This window comes from Octopus bimaculoides, chromosome 3 (assembly GCF_046866305.1).
Source record: "Octopus bimaculoides isolate indiv1 chromosome 3, ASM4686630v1, whole genome shotgun sequence".
Taxonomy (NCBI): Eukaryota; Metazoa; Mollusca; class Cephalopoda; order Octopoda; family Octopodidae; genus Octopus; species Octopus bimaculoides.
The window spans coordinates 88,887,787-88,915,353 of record NC_142930.1 but is presented as its reverse complement, the minus strand read 5'-3'; the positions used below and the strand labels follow the sequence as shown (position 1 = coordinate 88,915,353).

The window sequence follows — 27,567 nt, the reverse complement described above, 5'->3', positions numbered from 1 at the left end:
CTTATTCCCAGACCAGCAGTGATCCAACAGTTCTATTATCAAAGTATTCCAGCCATAACCATCACATATTTTTTTTCAGGCATCTTCTGTCTCATACTGCATTATTTAATATAGTCTTAGAGATAGTCTTTTTTAAGACAGTAGAATATGTTTTAAAGGAAAGTTGACTGTTATTTTTAGCAGGTTGAGTGACTATAGAGAAATTATCTCCCTGGCTATCAGCAGAGATGTAGCCACAGATGAACACAAGTAGTTTGTTGATCTAAAAAAAAGAAGTGTGCATGTGTGTGTGTGTGCACGTGTGTGCACATGTGTGTGTCTGTGTGTGTGTGTGTGAGAGAGAGAGAGAGAGAGAGAGAGAGAGATGACTTGAATTGATAATCAATTTCTTGAAAATGTAGTCAATAAATGTTAACAGAAGAATCACTTGCCTCACTAGTTATTGTTATATTTTTTATTACACAAAATTTCTTTAGTTCTAACTAAAACAAAAACAAAAAAAACAATCTTCACTTAAAAAACATATAACTTTAACTTTTTAAAGCCATGGATTCTTTTATATTTGAGCTTAAATCCACAATTTGGTTAAGAAGTTCACTTCACAATCATGAGGTTTCAAAATCAATTCCTCTGCATTGCACTTTGAGTAAGTGCCTTCTGTTGTAGACTTAGCATGACCAATACTTTTGTGAGTGAAATTTGATGAATGGAAACTGTACAAACCCATGATATGGTTGTGTATTTATATTTGGGCATACCAATGTAAATTAGTGCCTTGAGAGCCACATCTTTTTGCATTAAAAAACTGCTTAACCAATTTAATGTGTTGGAGTGTACCTAAGCACTGTAGCTCAATATTATTATTATTATTATTATTATTATTATTATTATTATTATTATTATCATCATTATTATCATTATTAAGGTGGTAAGCCAGTAGAATTGTTAGCACACAAAATGCTTGGCAGCATTTCATCCATCTTCTGTGTTCAGATTCTACTGAGGTCACTTTTGCTTTTCATCCTTTCAGGGTCAATAAGATAAAGTACTAGTTGAGTTCTGAGGTCAATGAAATTAACCAGATACCCCTCCAATCCAAAATTTCTGGTTTTGTGCCTATAGAAGAAAGAATTATTATTTTTTGGTTTCACTCAGGATTGGTCTTATTCCTGATGTGGATAGCAGGTTACTACATGTAGCCTTAGGTATCCACAAGTTTTCAGTAGTCTTTCAAGTGCTTAGAACCCACCTGATAATCCTTGCTTTCCCTACAGAGCTTATCAGGACAATTACGCCACTAGGACAACTACCCCTAGGACAATTACCCCTCTTGGTTAATTACCCCCTCTCCAATATATTAAGAAGTTTTAAATCATCATCTAAAAGTGCAAATTATACACAATTCCTTGCAAATATTGTATCACGTTTATATTTTCGTAATTGCTAACCACAGCATTAATACAGGTGGAAACATCTAAATATTTCTTTCTAGAAATAATCAACAACAAACACATTTCATCAATATTAAAGTCTTTATTTGATTAAAAATAATATTATCAAAACATGAAGGTAAAACAAAACAAATATGCTTTATTTTCTTCTGGGCACCAATGTACTGTAGCAGTAGTCTTTCATGTTGTTCACTGATCGACCTTTCCTCCTGAAAAAATCAGTGGAATCATTTGATCTCCATGCACAAATTAATTTTCTCCTGAAGCTTATAAAAAATACACACATTAGGTGCACCTTTCTCTAAGCGTAGGAGTGGCTGTGTGGTAAGTAGCTTGCTTGCCAACCACATGGTTCTGGGTTCATTCCTACTGTGCGGCAACTTGGGCAAGTGTCTTCTACTATAGCCTTGGACTGACCAAAGCCTTGTGAACGGATTTGGTAGATGGAAACTGAAAGAAGCTCATCGTATATATGTATGTATATATATATATATATATATATATATATGTGTGTGTGTGTGTGTGTATGTTTGTCCCACCAACATCGCTTGACAACAGATGCTGGTGTGTTTACATCCTCATGACTTAGCGGTTTGACAAAAGGACCTGATAGAATAAGTACTAGGCTTACAAAGATTTGCTTAACTGAAGGCTGTGCTCCAGCATGGTCACAGTCAAATGACTGAAGCAAATAAAAGAATAAAAGAATAAACCGCACACTAAATTTCCCAGGTAGAAAATAGCAGCTTAACAGCGGAAAATACGGTACACATTGGGGGTTAACTGCTTAGGGGTAATTGACCTAGTGGGTTTGTCCTAGGGAGTTGTTGTCCTCACAGGTAATTGTCCATGGGAGTAAATGTTCTAGATTCCTACAAAGCATTCTATTCCAATCTCCTTCAGCCATTTGTTTGTCTTTCTACTTACTGTTCCCAATGCACAACCTTTACAGTCCTCATTTTCAAATTCTTTCAATTTTAAGGGGCTATATCTTTTTTGTTCTTCGTCCTCTTTCTTTGGGATCCTGGAATCAAACAGGGATGATGGGTCAATTAGTAAGCAACTTCGCTTTTCCTTATCTATAATTGTTATGTCTGGTCTATTATTTTCTAACTTTTTGTCTGTTTGAATTGGAAAGTCTTACAAAATCTTAAATTTCTGCGACTCCAGTACTCTTTATTATTATTATTGTTGTTGTCATCATTATTATTATTATTATTATTATTTTCTTTTCCTGGGTTATCTATGTCATGTTAAGATGCAACACTTTCCTTAACACTTGTGTTTTTTATTTTTCTGAGTATTGCTGCCAGCTGTGTACTTTCTATGAAGTTTAATATTTTCAGCTTTACATGTCAGAACATTATTTTCTTTGAGATGGTTCCAAGTGCACCGATCACAATAGGTATTACTCACACTTTTGAGACTCAATGGATGTGCTTCACTTCCAATGCTAGGGTTTGGTACATTTTGACTTTCTTGTTCTCTGCCTTATTATTATTATCATCATCATACAAGTAGAGATTGACAAAACAAGTACCAGACTGAAATAGTCCTGCAGTCAATATAAGACCTGTGATCTAGTGCTCCTGCATGGTTGCTAGTTAATGGCTGAAACAAGTGAAAGAAATTCATAGAGACTTAGGCCGCATAAAATCATGCAGCATTGATTACAAAAAGAATGATTTACAATTTTTTTAATATCCTAAGGTAATTCTTTAGATAAGAGCTATTTGTCTGATAACCTATTATCTTTTAAGGTCATGTAAGTGTGATTTTAACACTAAAAAATAGTTTAAAATTTCCAAACAAAAGTTAATTGTAGCCCAAATCCATTTTAGTCTGTGTTCTTTTAATGAATTTTCATTTTTTTTTTCCAAAATGTATTACAACCGAACGCAATTTTAATGACAAAATTTTCAGTGTGAAAAATCAACATTAAAAAATAAAAACCAATCGAGGTCAAATCTAAATGTCTTCATAGATATTTTTTAATATCTATGTAAATTCAGTTTTAACAATTATTAATACAACTTTTTATACTTATAAATTTAAGGAAACAAAAAAGAACATTAAAAAAATTACATTCAGAATTATGTTTCTCAAGATATCTATATTATTTTTATGTTATTCTTGTTTCAAAACTGTTTCATGCAGTTTTTGTAAAATTTAATAACAATTTTTGCATGTGAATTAAATTACATTTTCTTTTAATATTGAATGCATTTTCTATTTTCCTCCTTTCCTCAAATCCAATTTTCACTATTTTATTGAATTCCTCCTTCAGCTGAGCAAATAGTATTTCATTTATCTTATCACCAATGATCAATTTCTGTATCCTTTGTAGCTATGCTGGGGCATAAACAGCAAACAATATAAACATAGGCACACAAACACATACACACAAATATGGTGTGCCAGTGCACAATTTCCATCTCTCAAATTTCCTCCTCCAATGTACAGAGCAACCCAAGACCACAGCAGAAACACTTGCCGGAGATACCATATAGTGAAATCAAACCTAGAAGTATGATGTGAAGCAAACTTCTTTAAGAGAGAGCCATGCCTCTGTGTGTGTGTGTGTGTGTGTGTGTGTGTGTGTGTGTGTGTGTGAGTGTGAGTGTGTGTGTGCATGTGTTTGGGAAAATTTTATAAGAAAGAAATTGTATATTGTTAAGATGAGCTTGGTATATCTCCCTCGAGTGTTTTATTTGGATTACTTGATTTATACTAGTGTAGCACTAACTTTTACTGTTCATGATGCAATAGGGCAATGCAAAAGACAAGGAGTGGACTGATCTAATTAATCTGGGATCTCACTTTTCACATGACCTTTGCAATCCAAACATGACTGACATTTTGACTGACGATGAGGACCTAATCTATGAGAAGTCATCAGTCAGACCCAGGATGTATCCATGCTTTTTTGTATTTGTTACCCATCTGGAAGTCTGTTTGTGCAGGTTAAGAGTGTTTCTCAGAACACATGGTCAACAGAAGTAGCTCATTTTAAGTCATTTCCAGCTGTTGGTTTGAAATCACCTACTACCATAAGCTTTTCATTCATATGGGTGGACTTCAAAATAGAATCAAGATTCTCATTAAGTAGACTGACATGAATATCCACAAATTAACTGTTAGTGAAACGGTACTTGTGACTGACCAGAAACTTTATGAATTTGTTAAAGATATCAACAATATTACATCTTTGTATATTTTGAAACACTTTAATATCTTTATTTTTATTTTCAATCAATAAGCATAGAATGGCAGATAACATCTTCACTTTCAGAATTCTATTGAAATTGAAGTCTATAGATTTCTTTGTTTCCTTTTTACCCAGTGTTTTTACTTTTATACTTTATGTGTTACCTATTAATATAAAATGTTTGAATATGCTATTATTTTCCTAACAACCTAATTTATTTCAAATTAAACTTTTACTCCAAAGTTTAAGTTCATGTGCTCATAGGAACTGATAAAATAACAATCAGCTATTTTCAAATATTTCAGCTTTTTATCATTTCTAGCATTTTATGTTTTGTTTATGTTATTTTTTTTATTTTTTTATCAAAGAAAATGTTCAATAGTAATCTTTCTCTCAGGATACAATTATAACATCTGTGTTTTGCTATCTTAGCATTTTTCATCATTCTCATTAATCTAATATTTGTTTGTATGAGAATATGTCTGCATAACAATACCCTACTATTTTATACCATACTTTGATAATTTCTGCATCAAATATTACTTCCTTTTTCTGCTTTGTCTGCATTATATATATATATTTTTAATGATAATTTTCAGTAGATTAATGCAGATTTTGTGTGATATACGTACTGTTGATGCAGGCTTTGTTAAGAAATTTCCTTCCCCACCACATGGTTTGGGGCTCAGTTCCATTGTATGGTACCCTAGGCAAGTGCCTTCTACTTTAGGCCAACCAAAGCTTTTGGGAGGATTTCATTGACAGAAACTGAAAGAAGCCCTAGTTTGTGTGTGTTTGTGTATCCTTGTTTTCACATTGTGATAGTTGAAAATAAGCATTACCATCATACAAATAGTGTCTTTTCCTTCTAATTTTCTTTGGAGAAAACATATCTGGCTTTGCTTGGAAACAGGAAAAGTTGGTGACAGGAAGAGCATCTGTCCATAGAAAATCTGCCTCAATAAATTCTGTTACCCATGCAAACAGATAAAAGTGAACATTAAAATGATGATAATGACAACAGTGTTTTACAAAGCTTCTAAGTTGTTATCTCTTTTAGTATATCATTATCATTAAGAAGTGTAGCTGCATCATTATTGATACACATGGATTTAATTGTTAGTATGCAAATTTGTTAGATGAGCAATCTGAGTGAGGTAATCAGAGCCAATTCAAGGACAACTTATAGAGTTATTACCATATTTTCTAGCATACAAGTCAATGTAGTATATAGTGTTAACATTCAAGCATTGTCGTTATGTTTCCTAATCCTGCTGCATTTCACATGGAATTTTTGGTCCTTCAAAGTCATCTTGGTGTATAAGTTGACCAACCCATTTTGGCTTTAAATTTCAGTCTGAAAGATTTGACCTGTATGCCAGAAAATAGAGTATTGGAAACAGTAGATACTTCAAAGAGAATGCCTTGCAGCCTGTATCACCATATGTCCTGAGTTGAAATTTTACCAAAGTTGATTTTGACTTTCATCCTTCTGGGGCTTGGTAAAATAACTGCCAGTCAAATACTGGGGTTGATTTCATTCACTGTTCCTTTTCCTCTCATAATGTGTAGTCATGTACTTATGATAGAAATTATTATGATTATTACTTTAAAGCACAATTTTTGCAATGTGTTTGCTTATCTAATTATATTAGGTGGACTTGTCTCCATTGAAACTTGATATCCAGCTGTTATAATGACTTGAAGATAGTATTGAAATATATACTTGATGTACTACTCTGTCCTATGTTCCAGTTCTGCTAAAGAAACCTTAGATATTTAAGTTTCTGGCATTCATAGTCATCCTCATCATCATCATCACCACTACTATCCTCCTCATCATCATCATCATCTTCATTATTATTTCACATTAGTTTCTTCTCATGCTTGCATGCATCGGACAGATCTTCTCTAGCACAGAGTTTTGCCACTTGTAGTGGTGCTTTGTCATCACTTTCCTGAAGTTCAGTCTCCTGAGATTATTTTTTTTTTATCACTTCATCCCATATCATATTCATCTTCCTTTTACAATAGGTCCATTGCACTTAGAATACTTCAACCTTCATTCTCAACAACATACTTGCCAGCTCGCTCTTCTCTTTTGCACACATCTGATTCTGCTTCTATCCTTCTTTTCTCATCAGCTAATTTGCGGTCTGTTATTCATGCACATTCAGTTTCATTTCTTTCCAGCCTTCACACACCTTCTGCATTCAATGCCCATTTATCACTACTGCATCTTACTACATTGGCATCATACAGTTTGCCCTTCCAAAAAGACAATCCCTTTGTTGCTAAGCATTTCCATTCTTTGCAAACATCCACCTTCACTGCTAAGTAGGTTACATGGGTAGAAGCTATCTGGAGCTTTTAGGGAGCCCTCCTGAGCATTTGAAACATTCATTTCCTGGGTACTCTTATTTGTAACTACTCCTATGTATCTGCTATATGCAAAGTCTTTTACCATCAGTCTCCTTGTAATTACACTGTACCACTTGCACACCCACATATTACAATATGTACAGCTTACAGAATTGCTACTTTCTTTTTCTTTATATATTGAACAGACCCACTTTTCAGATGACAGTAGAATCCGATCTTCTTTCCTGCTAACCTAGATTTACTTAAAGAGCTTCTGATTTTAAGATTTTATTTCATGCTTGGATTCAACTGTGAGAAACTAGGTATCAACACCACAGTTCCCATGGAGTGTCATACATAAACTCCTCCATTATGGCATAGAGAACTATAATAAAACAAAAAGGAGCTGAGAATTGAACCCTGACTAACACCTACCTGAATGTTAAATTACTTGCTTATTTCATTGCTAACTCTCATTTTTCTGACAGCATCTCTGTACAAGGCTTGCACTGTTCTCATATTCATTTACAACTAATTTTTTTGGTGACTATCAGACTAGAGCATGTGATTCTCTATCAGAGACCATCTCCACATTATCAAATGTTAGTTTTAGTAGTTTACTCTTAACTAAGAACCACTATAGCTGTCTCATCAGCTCTTGTGGTTCTCTCATTTGCTGTGAACCTAAACTGCATCTCATCTAATTTTACACCCAAATTGTATTATAATTCAATTAATTTCATTATTTACTCCATCAGTTTGAAGTCTCTGTAATTCTTTTTTAGAGCATCTCCTTTGCCCTTGTAGTACAAGTAATGGTTACTCCCAATGCTCTCGATTTCTCTGCCTTTATATCCTTAATGGGCTCCCCACTGTTAGGTATACTTGTTCAGCAACTTCTTCTCATTTTGTCGTCTCCATATCTCCTCCTCTTTGATGTCAGCGAGAGTACCACTATCATTATGTCATTACGTACATACTTTTCTAGAATGATATCTCAATTCATACTGAAAACACTTCTTTGTAAATCAGAAAACGTCTAGATTGCAATGTAATTATCATTATATCACAGAACCATAGCAAACTTCTTACTTTGTATTTAATTTCTTGTTAAATAAACCTGAAACCTGTGATATGTGATATTATCCCTTGTTCCTTACTTTTTTTCATTATTTCCAAGCATGTCTCAGCTATTAGGAATTCACCTACTGTACCATCTACCCACCGTATCAACTTTTTATCTGGTTGGAACCTTGTTCTATCCGGAGATCTTGTCTGTGATTCAAGGCAGATTGTCTTGCAGAAACTTCGAGCTGTTTCCTGTGATAAAACCAGTAACTCTTCCTTTTTCTTGACACATGTGTCACCTATACTTCTTTGAATCTATATCTTACTAAGGAATCTTTCGTTGAGTTCTTAATCTAGTGTCATTGATCAATAGACTATAATAAGTGGATATGTTTAGAAAAAAAAAACAACTTAGTCTTCACAACAATCTATGTGTATTATTTCTTGGTGAGTATAAAATTAGATCTTTTTAGCACATTCATCTGAGTGGTAGGTAATCTGGCAGATGAACAGTTTGCTGAAGATAGTATTGCGTGGGGTTGAGTCAGTTATGTTCCAAAACTCTTGACATCCAGTGACACAATTGATTTCCTTTCATTCCATGTACTATAACCATAGCCTCCATATATGTTAGAATAGCACCATAGTTTTACCTAACACATTTATTGAAGTCACCAAGTTTGTTGTTGTCTACATGGGGGTCTCATAGAAAGGGTCCATTTGCTCATCTCTCAGTTCTGATTGTCATGCATATGTACAGGTTATTGTTGCTGTTGTGTTACCTTTCGTGAACCTAAACTTAGTTATTCAATCACATACTCTGATCTTTCCAATTACTTTATCTATCAGTTTCTCTGCCAACAATATGCCTATTCCAGAATGTTATGTACTCAAAACGCAGAAGAATTTGTGTCTGTGTTCCTTACCTACAAGGATTCTGGTTGAGTCTTTCTTCCATCTTACCTCTTGTACACTGCAAACATCTACATGCCTCTGCTCTAGCATCTCTATATCTCCAGTTTTATCTTTCATTGTGCCAATGCTGTTGGAGCAGCCCTGAAATTTTTCACCTGACAGTGAAAGGAGAGGTTTTGGTGAAGTTTGGGTTGTCTAATGTCTATTTTCAGCAACTGAAAGGAAGAGAATTAATGTTCTCATACATAGTCATATGTAGAGCTGGGTGTAAGTTCATTAATCCATCAATTGTTAATTAACAAAGTTTACATTTTCGTTAACGATTTAACTGTTAAGTTAACTTTGAAAATCATTTGCGGACTAATTAACTTCTGTTACACTTAGCTTCTATCAACTCAAGTCCATTAACCCAAAAATTTCATAAAAACCGGTAAACGTTTAAAAGTTTCTATTGTTTTCAAATTGTTTTAGCGTATTTAATATTGTAAGTGTCATTCTTTCAACCCTGATGTAACACCACTTATAGGACCTCGTTTGGCCCTGCCTGGATTTGAAACCAAATCCACCCACTTGTTGCTTGCAAAGACAGCAGGGAAATTTCTTTGTCCTTTTAGGAGGGAACAGTGATTGATGTGTTTCCACTTGATCCATGACCTCACTGAGACAAATGTCAACAGAGAAAATATTGACTTCCATAAAGTGGAAAGAATTAACATTAATGGATTAATGTTAACTTCCATTACATTTTCAAAGAATTAACGGTTAACAAAATTAACTTTCCGGTTAACGGATTAACACTTAATAAAGTTAACTTTTCGATTAACGGTGCCCACCTCAGGTCTTTGTTTCTACCTGATCACATCCATGATTATGCACATGGTAATGTTTGATCTGTATATAGTTATAGTTCTTCTTTGATTTGACAACCTTGTTTTGGGCATATGTTTTACAGATGGCTACTTTTACTATCACAAGCTACTTTACAGCATGAAATGAGTGCATTTTATCATGCCACTCACACAAGAGAGCCTATATGACAAAACTAAGGTGTTTCTTTTACACTATGTAAAATTTTTTCTCAGTTACTACTCTCTTAGATGAGTTGACTTCACTCCAACTTATGAAGTTCACTTCTCCTCAATTTAGTATTTTATTTGGAGCTGTTGTTCTCCTTGAGTTATTAACATACTGATTATCTTTTAGTTTTGCTATTAATTTCACCCTCTTACACTGACATATTAGTAACCTTAAGCTGATTTCTTTTTTCCTTTACTATTAAACATCTAGAAATTTTAATTACTTTTGCCAAATTATTTATAAGTTTTATTCAAAATGTTCTTAGTTATTTTGATTAACTACAGTTCATTAGTGTTATGTATGTATACAAAACATCAAATTCTCTGATACACTATTAATAAACCAAACTATCCATGAAATGCACTGGATAGAATGAAATTTGATTTATAGTTTGTAATTTATTTCATAGCTCATGTTATATGCTTGTTAAATTTCCTCTAAATAATTAAACGCTATGAAACAAAAACAATTTTTATTCAATTTATCTTTAGTCATGTTTCTTTATATAATTTTTGTTTTATACTGCTATTATTTTTCTCTTAAATATATAAAACTCTTAATTATATGACTAAATATTCTATACAACTGATGTAATTTGACTAGATTTTGTTTAAATTTTGAAGTTATTTTTAAATTTCATATTTAAAACTGTTAGTGACTTATATTTATTTACTGTAGCTATTTAGCATGTATTTGCTAGTGAGAGATTATTTATATCCCCAAATTTTCTAATTACCAGATTTTTATGAAGTTTTAATTTGTACAAGTAGGTTCTAAAGTTATGAAATAATCCAATCTCCTCATTAAAGTTAACTAATTTCATTTCAGATTAACCTTTTCAACTCATCAGATTTATGTGAAAGCACTTCACTTCTGTCTCTTCTCGAAAATATGTTAGTTGTGAGAAATAGGAAATGCTTTCATTGTGTCTAAAAAGTGATTATTGAGATCTGTTAAGAAAACAATTGAGATGTGAAGTTTATTTTTGTAATATTTCTTCAACTAATAAGTTGAAGATTTTAATGACTAATATCACTACAAGATAGTATGCAAGGGGGGATATTATTTAGAAGTAGACACACAAGAGATTAGAGATGAGAAAATTTTGAATGAATTATATCAAGTTGGGCTTTTTGTGATGAGATGATGCAATGTTGTAATGCAAGAAGACATTTTAATTTGTGAAGCTATTCAGCCTATGTTATCAGAAGGATACATTTGATAACGTCCTAAATACACAATGCCAACAAAAACTGGATGTTAACAAAGTAACTTAGACATGCAGTGCTGTATCGAGTTTTTTAAGACTAAAAAATAACAAGGAAAAATTAGATTCAATAGGGGTCAAGATTGATGATATCAGCAAGTCAAACCTGATTGAACTTAAAACATGAACAATATGTAATCTCCGATTACCTTAATCTAATAAAAGAGAAGCTAGTGAATACATGGTAATCTTCAACAAAATGAGCCTGTGTCAGTTAATTCTTCTGTTGCTTTATTATTTGCACAAAATGACACATAAAAAAAAGTTGGTTTCTTTTCCCTTTTTTTTTTAATTATCATTAATAATATTATTATTATTATTATTATTGAAAGCCAGGTCCACATAACTGATTCTAAAAATGAGAACAGTTTCTTTTTGTTGAAAGCACATGATGACATAAAACCTACAAAAGAGACAATAGATAAGGCTTTTATATATATTTGACATATCCTGTTTTAAATAAACATCGACTAATATTTCAATACACATAACCCCAAAGTAAGTAGGTAAGAAGTGAATTATAAGTGTTGTCAAAAAGCACTTATGTGCATGAGATGAGTAGAGAGAAGAAAGAGGTGGGGAGGCAGTTACTGATTTGTTGATAAAATATTTTTGTGTATATTTTCACTTGAAAATAACTAGCTAATAAAATAGAGGCTTATTCAAATATTAGATATTATATCACATTTGTACTGAAATAATATATTACTAGAAACAGGGGAAAAAACAACATAGAATTCATTAAGCTTTGTATGTTAGTGTGTGTGTGTGAGAGAGAGAGAGAGAGAGAGAGAGAGAGAGAGAGAGAGAGAGAGAGAGAGAGAGAGAGAGAGAGTAGGGTTGGAGTGAAGTCCGTATAGATAGTGTACATAATCCAATTGTATTTGGGAATTTAGGAAAAATATTGTTATAGACTGCAAAAAACTGGAGCAGAATGGACTTGTCTCCTGAATGTGTCTGTTCTGCGTGGTCATATATGGTTTTAAATGATACTGAAGATATGTTTATTATGAATAGTATGAGAGTAATGTACTTGAGCATTAAACAAAGAATGTGACTCAGTTTCTAGTTTGACATATGGAATTTTATTGTATTTTATTTTGTTTTCTTAATGAAGATATTTCATATATATATCATCACCATCATCATCATCGTTTAACGTCCGCTTTCCATGCTAGCATGGGTTGGACGATTTGACTGAGGACTGGCAAACCAGATGGCTGCACCAGGCTCCAATCTGATCTGGCAGAGTTTCTACAGCTGGATGCCCTTCCGAACACCAACCATTCTGAGAGTGTAGTGGGTGCTTTTATGTGCCACTGGCACGAAGGCCAGTGAGGCAGTACTGGCAATGGCCACGCTCAAAATGGCATTTTTTATGTGCCACCTGCGCAGGAGTCAGCCTGTCTTTCCTCCCTCGACATTTTTCTTCATTATATTCACCCACTAACACATTCCTCTTCTCTGACTAGCTCCCACTCTCCCATACACTCTTACAGCCTCTAACCACTTGCATCTCCTATCCCCACTTATTTGTACTCATCTCACAGCAGGAAGGTGCACACTGACCCCCTCATCATTGCTAAATTATATTTTTCCAGCTCCAGTCTGGTCACTCCAACCCTCTATTTTATGTAAGTAGCTATGTATCTTGCCCACAGCCAGAAACTTGTTCTGTTCCAGCCTATTATCTTACACTTTAACACATCTCCTCTAACATAAATCCACCTTTCTCTCTACTGTAACCCCACTCGATGGAAAGAGATCTTAGTCTTGCAACCTGCATGTCAACCTCACTAGTGCTGGTGCCACAAAATATCACCAAGTACACAGTATAAATGGTCAGCATTAGGATGAATATTGAATTGCTCCAGACACTGGAGCATGATACAATCCTAGTACCTGTTAGATCCTTCTAAACTTTCCCAACCATGCCAGCACAGTGAGTAAATTATGATAATTGATATATATGCATGTGTGTGTGTGTGTGTGCGTGTGTGCGTGTGTGTGTGTGTGTGTGTGTGTGTGTGTGTGTGTGTGTGTGTGCGTGTGTGCTCTGATATCCCACCACCTCTGTTCTTTTTCCAGATGCTCCCACTCTTATATAATGTGGGGTCGCTTTGTCTTTCCTCTATAGCAAGACAACTAGGCTTGTCTCTCTTTCACACTTCAGCCTCTTAATACCTGCAATAGAACAATCGCCCCTCCCCACCCTCTCAAATACTAACCCTTCTCCCATTTAGTTGAGGAGGTTTTTGTTTTCTTCCCCCTTTTTCTAACTTGTTCTTTTTTTGTCTTGCAAGTTACTTGGTGACCTCATTAGTGCCAGTGGCACAAAAGAAGCACCCAGTATACTAAGTCAGAAAAGTTGACATTTAAGTGAGTTGGCATGACAAGGAATCATCATGTGAAGGTGTAAACAGCATACAACTACTTTATCGCATCACTACTGCATGAATCTCTCTGAGAGATTTAGAAATGTATTATTTCTATTTTTGAAATCAGTGATTGTGTTTCACTAGAATTATTATATGTTTACGAGAGCTTGATATCCATCTCCAACTAGCAGGCCATTGCTACTCCAGACTGATGACGAGCAAAGACTCAGAAACATGTCTCTGGATGCAGGCTTAGCTAAGTGGAGGTGCTTGTCTCCCCCTTGTAAACATAAGGACACAGAAAATGTGTCAAGGCCGACAGGAAGCGGTGCTGCTTCCTAGGGTTAAATAGCAGTAGTATTATTCCCTTCATGGGACTGTCACATTAAGTTGACAGCATACAGTTACTTTATATATTTTTATATATGTTTATTCTTTGTTATTCTATTTTTATATATGCTTCTTCTATACTGTTATTTAAAGATTTTGCTATCAAGAGCATAATAACTGACGAAATAAGATTTAATTTATTATTAAAAGCTGTCTTTTCTTTTATTTTATTTCTTAGGTAAGTGGATATTTAAATTCTCTCAAAGATTACAAGTTTATGAAATCAAGCAATTTTGCCTATAGTAGTCCTGTACAAATTGGTATGTATGAGAAATTGTCTTTCTTCTTAGCTACAGGTTTTCAATTTGTTTCTTTTTTCTCTCATTCTCCACAATGTTCAGCTGCTACATAAAATCTAATATTTATAAAAAGAAAATCTGAAAATTTTATTTGATATTGTTTATCTAAGTATTGGTTGAACTGTTCAAACAGTTAACCTCATCCTGTGTATTTCTATCTACATATTCGATTATCATTAAGGACCATTTATTACCTATATCTATATTTTGGCCTCTATAAAACTGAGATAGAAGACTGCAATAACTTCTCTCAAAAACAGAGATGTGTAATTGACTGAACTTCAAAATTTAGTATTACGCATTATTACGGGTAGTAGTGTCAGATACAATACCAATATCTAGTAGTATTTGGTCCTTGAGGACAAACAAACCAGTCTGAGTATTTGAAAATCATTTAATAGTTATATGTTGTGTGCATATTTACACGTGTTAGTGTGTGTTTATCAGTCAGACAGAGAGAGTGGGAAAGATCAAAAAAACAAAACTATGTTGGAAATTAGCCACTTGACTTTACAAACTATCCTTAAAGATCATTTTGCATTCATACACAGAAACTTGATTCCTCTAGAAAATAATATTCCATTTCCTGCCAGTTCTAAGTGTATGTATGCTAACATTGTATGTTACTATCAATTGAAATAACATTCTGATTTCTGGAACAATCTTCACCTAACAAGTGGTAAAATGATAGGAAAATAGGAACTTAAGAAGTGAATAATTTACTTACTTCAAAGAGATCTAATCACGTAATCAGTTATCAGACACATTTGAGATATCTATAGACACGTTAACACCTAGTCACTATAATGAATTATGGATCTGAATTGAAGGGACTTTACACCTTCACATGATGATTCCTTGTCATGCCAACTCACTTAAATGTCAACTTTTCTGACTTGGTCATATTATCTACCTGCCTGAAATCAGCTTCCTAAAATGTTTAAGTGTGAGCTTAAAAGGAGAAGACTGCCATGCCAATGAAGAGCAAGTCTTTGAATTTAGTTATGCTTCATGCCTGCCTACAACATCTGTTAATATCCCCTGCAGACCTTTCTCTACCTGCAATTAGGGCTTGAAGGGAAAAAGTTTTATTTATTTATTTTACCTTTTATAACTGTGTGGCGAAGACATTGCAAATGAGCTAGCAGCCATTTTAACCTCCAAATATATACACCACTGCAAAAACCAAATATCAGCTACCCTTATTCCAGTGTAATATTTGTTGATTTTTCAGATTTCATATTTTTAAAAATATAAAACAGTTCACTGATATAAGGAAAATACTTACAATATCATGCTCTTTCTTTCCTTCCTTCCTTCTTTCTTTCTTTCTTGTTATATCTCTTTTACTGTACCACCTATCTCTGCATCAATTTATATAGCAGTAATATTAGGTATTCCTACTGAAAAAAATTAACCTTTTCAAAGGAAAAAGAAAAGCAAACATTTCATTCTTTTATATTGAACATGTTGATGTTATTACTGAACATAATTATACAACACTCTATTTAACATGTCTGCGGCATTCCCCAAGGAAATAATATACAAGTCCAACCTCATAAATAAAAGAATTCTGAATGATTCTTCTAAGTGACCTGACTTCACTTTGAATTTATTTATTGCTAAATCACAATTAAATATTTAGATGTTAATCATCTATATTCAGTTGAAAGTTTTAGTTGTTAATTAACTGTTTTGTTCATGGAATGTTTGAAGTAAATCATTATCATTAGTTTTATTCTATTGATCAACAGTCTTTTCTTCTTTCTAAGTAAGCAAGTTTCAAAATTATTTTCTACATCTTTTAATCATCATTCTTTCAAGGTGGATATTAATTTATTCTCAAAGTTCTCAAATTCACATAAATTAATCTTAAAATGTGTATTTTCAACTGAAGAACTAGAACATTTATGTTAAGAAGTGAAGTCTGCACTCAAGTTTAAATTAAATAAGAATAAAACCTTATTTATGTCACATTTGAGTACTCAGTAAATTAAATTTTTTTTTCTAAATAAATCTAGTTAAATATGAAAATATTTCATTCCAAGATACTTCTTTAAGAGTAATTTGTATCGGGTAAAATGTTTGTTTTAATACTTTCAACTTCTGAAGATATTCATCCTTTGAGAGTTGATACAATAATTACTTCTTAAGTCCTAGGGTTGATAGGATCAGATGTTCCACCCCCACCAAATGTGTGACTTTGTGGTTAAATTAGAAATCAATATTTTTAACTCAAATAATTATTAAGAGATTTTAGGTTGTGGTTTATCAAATATTTCTGCTGTATTTTGGCTGTAAATTCACAAGGTATTTTTATTCAACTCACTCACAGATTTATTGGTTTCCTTGCTTCATTTGTATATTTCATCAGTATACACACAAAGATACAAAGTTTCACATAGTTTCTGTCTTCTTTTACTTCTTTTAATTGTTTCATTCATTGGATTGCAGTCATGCCTCGAATGACTTAGTCAAGCAAATTGAACCCAGTACTTATTCTATCAATCCCTTCTGCCAAACTGCTAAGTTACAGAGATATTAACAAATCACCACTAGTTGGCAAGCAGTGGGGGAACAAACATACACACATACACACACACATGCTCACACACATAGGGTGGGCTTCCCTATAGTTTCCATCTTCCACATTCACTCACAAAGCATTGGTCAGCTCAAGAAGTTGCACAGTAGGATGACTGACCCAGAAACCACATGGTTGCAAAGCAAGCTTGTTAACCACAAAGCCATGCCTACCAAATGTAAGTTGTAAGTGCTTTGTAAGTGCTTAGTGCTTTGACTACCACTTACGACTTACATTCGGTAGGCTGTGTGGTTAACAAGCTTGCTTTGCAACCATGTGGCTTCTGGGTCAATCATCCTACTGTACAACTTCTTAAGCTGACCAATGCTTTGTGAGTGAATGTGGAAGATGGAAACTATATAGAAACCCACCCTATGTGTGTGTGTGTGCATGTTTGTTCCCCCACTGCTTGCCAACTAGTGGTGATTTGTTAACATCCCTGTAACTTAGCAGTCTGGCAAAAGAGATTGATAGAATAAGTACTGGGTTCAATTGATCAAAATTCAAAATTATAATCTTCTTATGAATGATTTGGCTGTTAAGAAGCTTTCAAGAGATTTACTCTGCCTTTACCAACACATGACAGAACAGTAAATTGGGAAGATACGATATTATTTTGAAAAACACCTATTTACTTTCCTAAGTCCATTAGATTTAAGACCTTTTAGGTTTATCAACAAAAACTATGAATATAGCTTCTGTTTTAAGTAATCAGCTTGTAATCTAATGTTATTCCTAGTAACACATCATTTCTCTGTCCAAAAAAGGCTCTTAAAACATTTAAAAATAGAACTTGGGTCTTTTTTGCCTTCTATACAAAATGTCATTGTATCATCAACAGCCATTTACTTATTCTGAATATTTCTTTTCCCCCAATCCCACCAATCAATGTAAACTTTCTGTTAGCCAAATGAAGTGCAGATTTCTCTTCCAACACTTTATAAACTTTTTTCACCATTTATCAGTCTGTAGTCAGGAACATTTTCCATGTGTTGATAAAACAAAAATGTTTTTTTATAAACCATATCTAAGAATGTTTTCTTTTATAAAGCTTGTTGAGTTTCTATTTTGTTTTGAGACAGAATAATTCTACCATAGTGTTTATTTTTTCAATGTGGTGGAAATTAAGTGTCTATTAATGCAAGGATTTCTCATTAGCATTGAGAAATATTTAAAATCTGTTTCACATATTTATGTGGAAGCATAAATCTCTTGTGGAATATTATTTGTTTGTTCCTAAATTTAAAAACTCTCACATTTACTACTGAGAATTTTTCTCTTCTTGTTGATGTTATCTTACATCTAAAAATTGTCTGCAGCAGGTGCTTGTTTGTGATTTGTCATTTCATTAATACCAAGTTATTTGTCGAAAAATTCTGTACATTACCAAACTAGATTCATTTTATAAACTTTGTTTTATTTTGCTTTTTTAAAATTATCTTCCTCACATATTAATCTGAGTATGTGGGCCAGTAGCAATGATCTTTGTTGGCCCACCCATTGTGATGTTGATAAAATTGATGCTTAGCTTGAATTTCTACAGATTGATGTATACTAGGAAATCTGGGCACAAAGTAAGTTGTGGAATACTGTAGTTCTAGAGATAAAGGTTTAGGTAAAATGCTCAGTTTGGAGTTTTGAGGGTAAGATTCAGTAGGGGAATGACAGGAGAAAGCAGCAGGTGAAATAGGTGGTTTGGGTGGTCTTGGTGACACAGATTGCTAGTTCAGTAGAGCACAAAATAATGTGGTAGCAATTTAACAGTCGGAGAGGGAAAACACACAAGTTTTCCTCAGGTCCATTGTTCATGGCTATAAACTAAGACATGACTCAAAACTATAAATATTTTTCTTAACAAGAATGAATCATCTTCCTCTTTATTACGGATGTCATTTTAATTCATTTAAACATTTTGGGATCACTATCTTAATCCCCACCACCAGCCTTATATGTTAGATATATACCATTATTCAAGTAGTTTTTGTACTTTTTATTCTTGACATTCAGTATTTGAGATGGCCCAGTGAAATTAGTTTGGGTAATCATGCATGGAGCAAATTCAAGAGGAATGAAGTTCTAAAGTTGAAAAGTTAAGGAAGGAGATTAATACAAAATCAAAAGAAATGAAGAGGAGATGGGAATGCAACAAGTGGATTTTAGTACGGATAACACAGAGTTGGAAATTCATTAGAGCTGAGATCAGAGGAAGGCATATTTCTGTGGGGAACTAGTAGTTAATATTTATCAAGAGAACAACTTTTGTTCAAGTGCAACCTAAATGATTGTGATTGTGGCTAGAGCACAATTTGACTAAATGAGCAGATCCTATCTGGAAATAAGAAATTCATTGAAAACTGTTAGGGATTGACTAATTAGTTAACTGATGTACTTTTCATACATAAATATGTGCAGTGTATTATAGTGTGCTTTTATATATATATAAGGGCATAACTATACAAGAATGCCTCACATTAACTACCGTGATAAACACATTTTTACCGAATGCAAGGAAATGCAGCCCTCTTCTTTGCTTTTAGTACTTGTAGAAGTGCTACTGCAAAACTTTGTCCTAATCACCACTTGCATAGAAATTAGGAAAGTTTAGAGAGGGATAGGAGTACATTGTTATACTGAGACTAGGGAAAAAGTTCAGTGAGATACTGAAATAGTGCTTAGTTGTTTGGGTGGAGGAAAAAGAGTCGCCAAAAATTCTGTCAAAATTCACTTGTTCATCTTTTACATCTGGTTTTCCCAGATTGGATGAACATGTTGAGGCATTGTTTTACAGCCTGATGCCCTTTCTGACACTAGCCCATACCTGTTTTTCAATAAGTGATCTCTTATTTTACACGGCTTCAAAGACATGAAGCGACTGTGCAATTTGTTGACAGGATAAACTGACAGTACCACTGTGCACTGCACCATAGAAACAATCACAAATGTAAGCAAACACGCAGATACACTTGCACACACACATATCTATACAACTGGCTTTTTTTCAGGTTCCTTCTACCAAATCCACTCATGGCTTTGGTTTGCCAGGAGCTATTGTAGAAGACACTTGAATAAGGTGCTGTTCACTAAGACTGAACCCCAAACCATGTGGTGGGGAAGTTACCATACAGCCGTGCTTAGCTTAAAACATCTGGAAACAACTATAAATAAAAAAAAAGTACTTTATCTTTTAATTCGACTTCATTGCTCCCAACATACTTGGTAATTTTCATGTCCCCAGTTTATGCTATTACATGCACCAGAAAGTAAAGTAGTACTTAGAGTAGTTCTGATAATAAATTGGGTTGACTGGTTGATGATACCTAGAAGACTATTAAGTTGTAGTTGTAAAACTAAAAGACTTCAATTTTATATGATATATCTAGGGCAAGTCAGCTTGGCAAACCCATATTTTTCTAAACTATCCCCATGGGAGTTGTTGAACTCAGATCTGCAAGCTTACAATATACTCATCATTTTAAAGGTGTGCTGCTGCTGTTGGATAGAGCAATATGTTGTTCTTACACTGCTAGGACCTTTTTGCTACTGAGCAGAGTCATAGACCATTTCAGAGTAATATCTTGTTCATGGTCACTGTACCAGTTATAAAATATGAACTGCTAATCTTTCAGCAGGTGGTCTTCAACCCTATCAAATCAGCCAGTCACACACAAGCTTATATTTTAAGATCAATATTTCTTCATCTATGAACATGCCTTAATATAAGTGTTACAATCCGGTTGATGTATTTATTGCTTACTCTATATAAGCTTTCTAAGGCAGTCTCTATGTGAATGCTCACCCTGCTAGAATTAGCACCCAGTTTTCCTTCAAATCACATTCTACTATTAAAAAAATAAATAAAAATAAGAACACTGCTTGTTAATAAGACAGGGTTACCATATGTTCTGTTTCTGTTTGGTCAAGACTGACTTGGGTTAAACAATTACAACTTTTTATGAAAGACTGCAAGTTATACATGTGCTTATCTAACTCAGGGTTTCTCAACCAATTTTTTACAATGGACCCCTTTGATCACTATTTTATTCTGGTGGACCTCATCGCCAGTCAATATTTAAAAAACTAGTTTTATAGAAACTTCTTTCAAAATTCCTATTTTATTTTTCACACATTAACTTGTGTAGGTTGAACTATGTAAAACATCCAAGAAAGAAACCTCACTGTTTCTTGCAATACATATCAATATATAAACATTGAAAGCAAAATTTTTTCAGGTGCCCTACGTTACTGTTTTGTTGCATGGACCCCCCAACAAAAATCTTTTATGAGAACTACTGATCTGGCTATTGTAAAGCTTTGAAAACAAATGTTTAAATTTATATGGTTGTAGTTGTTTGCTTTGCAGTAGTTGAAATAAATTATATATACTGAAAGATTTTTAGGAATATATATTATATTGTTCACACATATTTCTTTGAAATCATCTTTATAGTTAATCTAATCAGTTGTTTAATATATAGAAAAATAATGCTATTATAAATTTAAAAAAAAGAAACTTCTTTGGGTTACAACATTTTTACATTTCATAATAAAAGTAAACTTTTATAGTTATTTCAGAATAAATCTCTTTCTTTTGATATATTATTTAATTGTGGTGTGTGTGAAAGAGAAAGAATGAGCGTGAGAGAGAATGTGTGGTTATGTGTGTGTACATGCTTACACGTGGGTTTGCTTATAAATAGATAAAATAAATAATCTTGATTCTCTTAATGGATGTAGTCATATGTTGAAATTATATTTTCATTCTTATATATATATATATATATATATATATATATATATATATATATATATTTCTTTACCATTTTTCACAGTTACTCTACTTCCACTATGTTTGTGGGATTTCACTCACATGCTGTCATTAATAGCATTACTATCAAAATAAAACTATTGTATCATTATACTAAAGCTTGCCCTAGTAAAACCTCTCTCTCTATTACTCACACACAAGCACACACTTCACTACTGCTGGAGTGGCAGGAGCATTTGTAGATAAGCTATATTTGAAAAGAAGCTGACTGTGTATGTGATAGTTAATACAGGAAGTTCTTTGTAGCTGCCCCACCCCCTGATACTTTCTTCTTTGCCTCTCTATTACCACTACCCACTGTTCTTACAGGAGGTGTGGGTCTAGCTCAAGTACCAGTCTATCGGCTTTCCTGTCTGTCAGTAAGCTCCTCCTAACTAACTCAATGAATTCTGTCAACTTCACCTCTGGCACTACAGCTTACAATACCACTATTTTGTACCCCATCGATGGCTGTATGTATTCATCAGTTTTCATTCTGTGCTCACATGTTTCCTTTCTTAACAAGTAATATTCAGTTGCTTTATTTAATAACATGAAGTAAGGAAACAAACTTATGTGAATTCCTTTTGGTTCATTGGCAATGAGAGCAACCAACCACTGGTTTCGGAGAAAGAGAAAAGTTTATTCAAAGTTATTCACCTGAAAGTTATATTCTAAATGGGATAAAAGAAAAATCTCCAACAAAACCAAAAACTAAATAGACAAACGCTAAAAGCATAGAAAGTGGATCCATATAAATAATAAAATGACAAATAACAATGGAACTATTTGGATCTTTAAAAAGAAAAGAAAAGAAGCAAAACATCAAAATACTTTTCCAAGGAATTATATAAATTGAATGGATTTTATTAAATGAAAATCTTCCTCATTACATGTTGAAGTTGTTTTCAAAAACAAAGGTATATGTATACATATTTCCAGGTGTCCTAGGAATTTTATTTGTTATTTCAATGAATATTTTTAATAACAATTTATACAGATTCAACTTGTAAAAAAAGAAGTTTTAAAAAATCAGTGATATATATTTTCAAATGTAATTGAAGATTTGAAAACAAGTAATATTTACCAGAAATATTTATTTTAATTATACTCTTTCAAAATACACTTTAAAAAATTATTTTGATACAAGATAAAAATCTTAAACTTCACAGATACTTATGGGCATTATGAAAGAGATGAGAAAACCTAACCAAACTTTTAATAGCCAGCTCACAGCAAGTATGTGTTGCATTTAGATATTAGGATAAAGGATTTTAAAGTTTTCCTAATGTAATAGCAAACTTTGGTTTCCAAATTTCAAATCAGAATAAAAAGGGGAAGGAACCAAATATCATAGGGATTGTGTTGTGGGGGGGAAAAAAACAGTTGGATCATTTTGTTTTTTACATACTCACACACAAACACCCACCCTATTGAAAAATAATGAGAAGAGAGAGAGAGAGAAAGAGGAGAAAGAAGAAAAATAAGTAAATTAATTCATTTGCTTCACATGTTTATAGTTTTATAAATTAAAAAAAAAATTCTAAGCCTCTTTATTATCTTTACTTAATGAACTGAAATTTAATAACACAATATTATCTCACACTTTAAAGCTATAAGGAAAGTCATTCAAGTTGTACCCAGGCCAACTGTTGTTACCTGTCTTGTTCTCATTAACTCAGTCACCTAGTCTACTTAATTGTTTTTTGTTTTCCTTTTCCTCTACTCACTCTCTCTCTCTCTCTCTCTCTCTCTCAAATTAAACTTATCAGGGCTTCTCTGCTGGTGATATAGTTTGATTTAATCATTTACTTTAATAGATGACTAAACTGCTATTGCTAATCTCTTTTACAGACTAAGTAAATTGTACATTTAACTAGTTGGATGTTATAGTGCATTTTGAAAGGGTCTTATAATCATTTTTCTGTTGGTTCGACAACAGAAAAATATGGTAAATTTCATCTGATAGGATACCTTTCAACTGCTAAGTGGAAATTATATGAGGGCAGTAATTATTAATTTTCGTTTTTTTGATTTTCTTACCACCTGCACACAGGTATGTAGGTACTTTAAAGAAACAGTCTGATAAGTTTCATCATTTTTGTATTTAGTGCCTTAATAACATTGTTAAATTTATAAAATAATAATAAATAAGTTTAAGGAGTTGAAATTTTAAAGAAGTTAATGCAGTATTAATTATTGAAAATTGAACAAAGGATAAAAACATTTCCAAATACTTCTCTTTTAAAACAGGTTGCTGCACTTCTGACTTGTTGCATTTACATATTGTTAGTTGTTTAAAGTATTTACAGCCTCATCTGTCGCTACTTCTAGCATGGATAATGCATCACTATATGTATCTAGTAAAATATAACTTACAAAATTATTTCTTGTAGTAACAACTTAAGACATATAACTCAATTATTGAAGTAATTATTCACTGGTATCATAAAAAGTGTTTTTGTCTTTCTTATTTTTTCTTACTCCTTCAGAGAACTATACACACACACACACACACACACGCACAACATATATATATACATGTGAGTGTGTGTGTGTGTGCATGTATATGTGTATGTATGTACGTATGAGTGTGTCTGTAAGTATTGTAGCTGAAAACGTTTCTTTGTTTTATTATTGTATTTTTTAGTGAAAATGGGCTGGGAAAGTATTCTGTAACAGGAAAGAGAACTTTGTGGAGGAGGGGTGGGGGACGTGAGAAAGTAGGCTATTTTGAAATAATGTAGAGACTCTAAATGGAGGAAAGGGTGGTGCAAAATGGTAAATCATTCAGAATGAACAGCATGAATGGAATCTTTATTGTTAGTATATATACATATATGAGAAATGTGAGGTGAACTATTTCAAAACAAATTTTGAAGTATTTATTCTTTGATAAATACTTAATGTAGATAAAGATTTCTTATAATTCTTATAAGCTATGAAAATTGGGCACATAATTTTGACATTTGAGTAAGAATATATATTTTTTTTAAACTTGATATGACCTAATATTCCATTGACACAAATTCATTTCACTTCATCCATCATCTCGTGTTATTCTTCTATATAGTCCACATGTCTTTCAAATTACATAGCCACAAGTTTACTTGCTGCATTTATATGATGTACATATTAAAAACACAATTTTATTTCAAATGATCGTAAATATTGTCAACTTATAGTTAATATAACCAAAATGGGTAATAAGTCCTCATTACTCTATGAACGACAGGCTGGGTTATCAGGTGAAAGACGAGATCGAAGCTGGTCTTTTACAGGCAATATGGGTTCGCCAACATTGTCTGGTTTAAAAGCTTCAAGAAGTCGAGCAATGTCTTTGTCTCAAAATCCTAGGCAATCTGGTAATTCCCAGAAACACCTTAGGCTACCTAGTCACTTACATATATCTAGTCCATTGGAAATACAATCAAAAATAAATTCCATGGATTCTATGCGCTTAGTATCTAGCAGTTCTTTAACTAATGTTAATCAACCACATTCATGGACTCTTGGGAAATCTGATGCATGGGATTCACCATGCATCAAGAATCACCATGCCAGAAATGCTAATGCTCAACAACAACAATTCCAAAATTGGTCAAGCAAGTATGCCACAAATAAAAAACTGGACTTGCAAAATGAGAAGAAAGTAAGCATTAAAAAGCGATCAGCTCATGCAAGTGATAGCAACAAACAACCTGTTTGTTCTTCCCACCAGAATTCTGTACAAATGCAGTGTTGTTCTGATGACGTGTTAGATTTAAAAGAAGATATTCTCTATGAAGGATTCAGACCTCGAACTAACTCAACATCAATCATAGAAATGGGTAGGAAACATCGCAGTCGTGTTGTAATGGGAGCTGCCAGTGCTAATCTTCGAAGACAGCTACATACAAGCCAAATAGCCATTGACAAATGTTCTCAAGATTCTGCAAAAAATATGAATCATTGTGCTGGAGATTATGTTGAACTTGATCCTCGGCAAACAATGTTTCATGAGCAACAGAACTTTACCAATGAACAAGTATATTTGCGGAAAGAAAGCAGATTTAGGGCAATGAATGAAAATAAGATGATAGATGACATTTGTTTTCAACTGCCACCAACAAACACTTCTAGAACTAATCTTACACCAAAACTTTGGGCAGGTAAAACTCTTCTTCCAGATATTCATGAAGAAAAAATTCTAAGTTCTAGTGTGCCAAATTGCAATTATGACTCCTTACTTAAAAATATTCCACAACAGAACAATTCAGGTATTTCTCCGCGTACTCATGGCATTTCTTCAGGGAAAAACACTGATTTTATGAGGAAAAGAAGTTGCAGCATATCACATACTCCAGAATTTAGTGCACATCAGCAAATGCATTGGAATCTACCTCCAAATGCATTTGGAGAAGTTAATAACCGAGAAATTCTCATTCATTATAGCCCTTCTTCTGTGCGCAAATTTCCTAGAAAATTATCTGTTCCAATATTAATGACACCTAAAACTAGAATTGTTCCGGAAAAGGAACGATTGTGGAATTATAATGTGACGCTTGGTGATTCTTGTCCTAATCTTACCATTTCATCAAATAATAGCACTGGACATGGACTTTACCTGAGCCAGAACAATAAAGGTAAACTTTTTTATTTAATTTTCCTTTAATAAATTAGAAAATTATAACTTGCATTGAAATTACCATTGTATCCTTTTTTCTTAATGCAACAAAATAATTTTGATATATATTTTAGCACTACCTGGTAGAAGATGACACTAAAGAGCAGTAATTTTAATGTCAATATGCATACATAATTTTTTAATATTTTTTGGAGAGTATTGTAGTTCGCTTGAAGCATTGTGTATTGTTTGTAAAGAATAAAAAGTTTAGAATGGTACAACAATGCACTATAGAACAAAAAATGGACTATATACCTGTTGTAATTTGGTTATCTATAGTCCGATGATATTTCGGAATTACAATTCCTTCTTCAGATCTTCTTAGCTGGAGTCTCAAGGAATTGTAATTCCGAAATATCATCGGACTATAGATAACCAAATTACAACAGGTATATAGTCCATATTTTGTTCTATAGTGCATTGTTGTACCATTCTAAACTTTTTATTCAATATTTTTTATTTTTTAAATGATACTAGAGATTATTATTATTATTATTATTATTATTATTATTATTATTATTATTATTATTATTAAGAAAGCAAGTTAGTAGAATCGTTAGCACACTGAACAAAATGCTTAGGGGCATTTCTTCCAGCTTTATGCTCTTAGTTCAAATTTTGCCAAGGCTGACTTTGCCTTTCTTCTTTTTAGGGTCAATAAGATAAATGCCAGTTGAGTACTGGAGTCAATATTAATCAACTGGCTCTGCTCCCTAAATTTCAGTTCTTTTGCCTATAATAGAAAGGATTATTATTATTATCATTATTATTATTGTTAAGGCAGTGAGCTGTCAGAATCATTAGCACACCAGGCAAAATGCTTAGCGGTATTTTGTCCCGCTTTAAATTCTGAATTCAAATTCCACCAAGGTCTTCTTTGACTTTCATCCTTTCGGGGGTTGATTAAATAAGTACCAGTTACGCATTGAGGTCAATGTAATTGACTTAATCTCCTCCCCCAAGCTGCCCTTGCACAAAAATTTGAAATCCTTATTATTATCATTATACATTTTGCTCTGTGTGAATGCATACATTGAATAACTATATCCTATAACCACACTTCTTGTTAATATTCTAATTTATGCAAGAAAGCTGTAAC

The 27,567-nt window shown here is 33.1% G+C and overlaps 1 protein-coding gene and 1 long non-coding RNA gene across 6 annotated transcripts in view; one reads left to right on the top strand and one right to left on the bottom strand.

Annotated features, from left to right (window-relative positions):
• Positions 1–10,988: 10,988 nt before the first annotated feature.
• On the bottom strand, positions 10,989–24,171 carry LOC149136628 (uncharacterized). Its single transcript, XR_016241141.1, has 3 exons — positions 24,040–24,171; positions 15,703–15,832; positions 10,989–11,750 (listed from the first exon to the last, which is right to left on the bottom strand). It is a non-coding gene; the product is annotated as an uncharacterized LOC149136628 (long non-coding RNA).
• The window catches only part of LOC106876010 (protein TANC2), a 264,847-nt gene continuing 259,228 nt past the window's right edge, over positions 21,949–27,567 (top strand). For all 5 annotated transcript variants that reach the window (XM_052966230.2, XM_014924376.3, XM_052966228.2 and 2 more), the window contains exon 1: positions 21,949–26,427. In XM_052966230.2, coding sequence (XP_052822190.1) covers positions 25,002–26,427 — 1,426 coding nt within the window. In that variant the 5' untranslated portion in view covers positions 21,949–25,001. The remainder of the gene's footprint in view (positions 26,428–27,567) is intronic.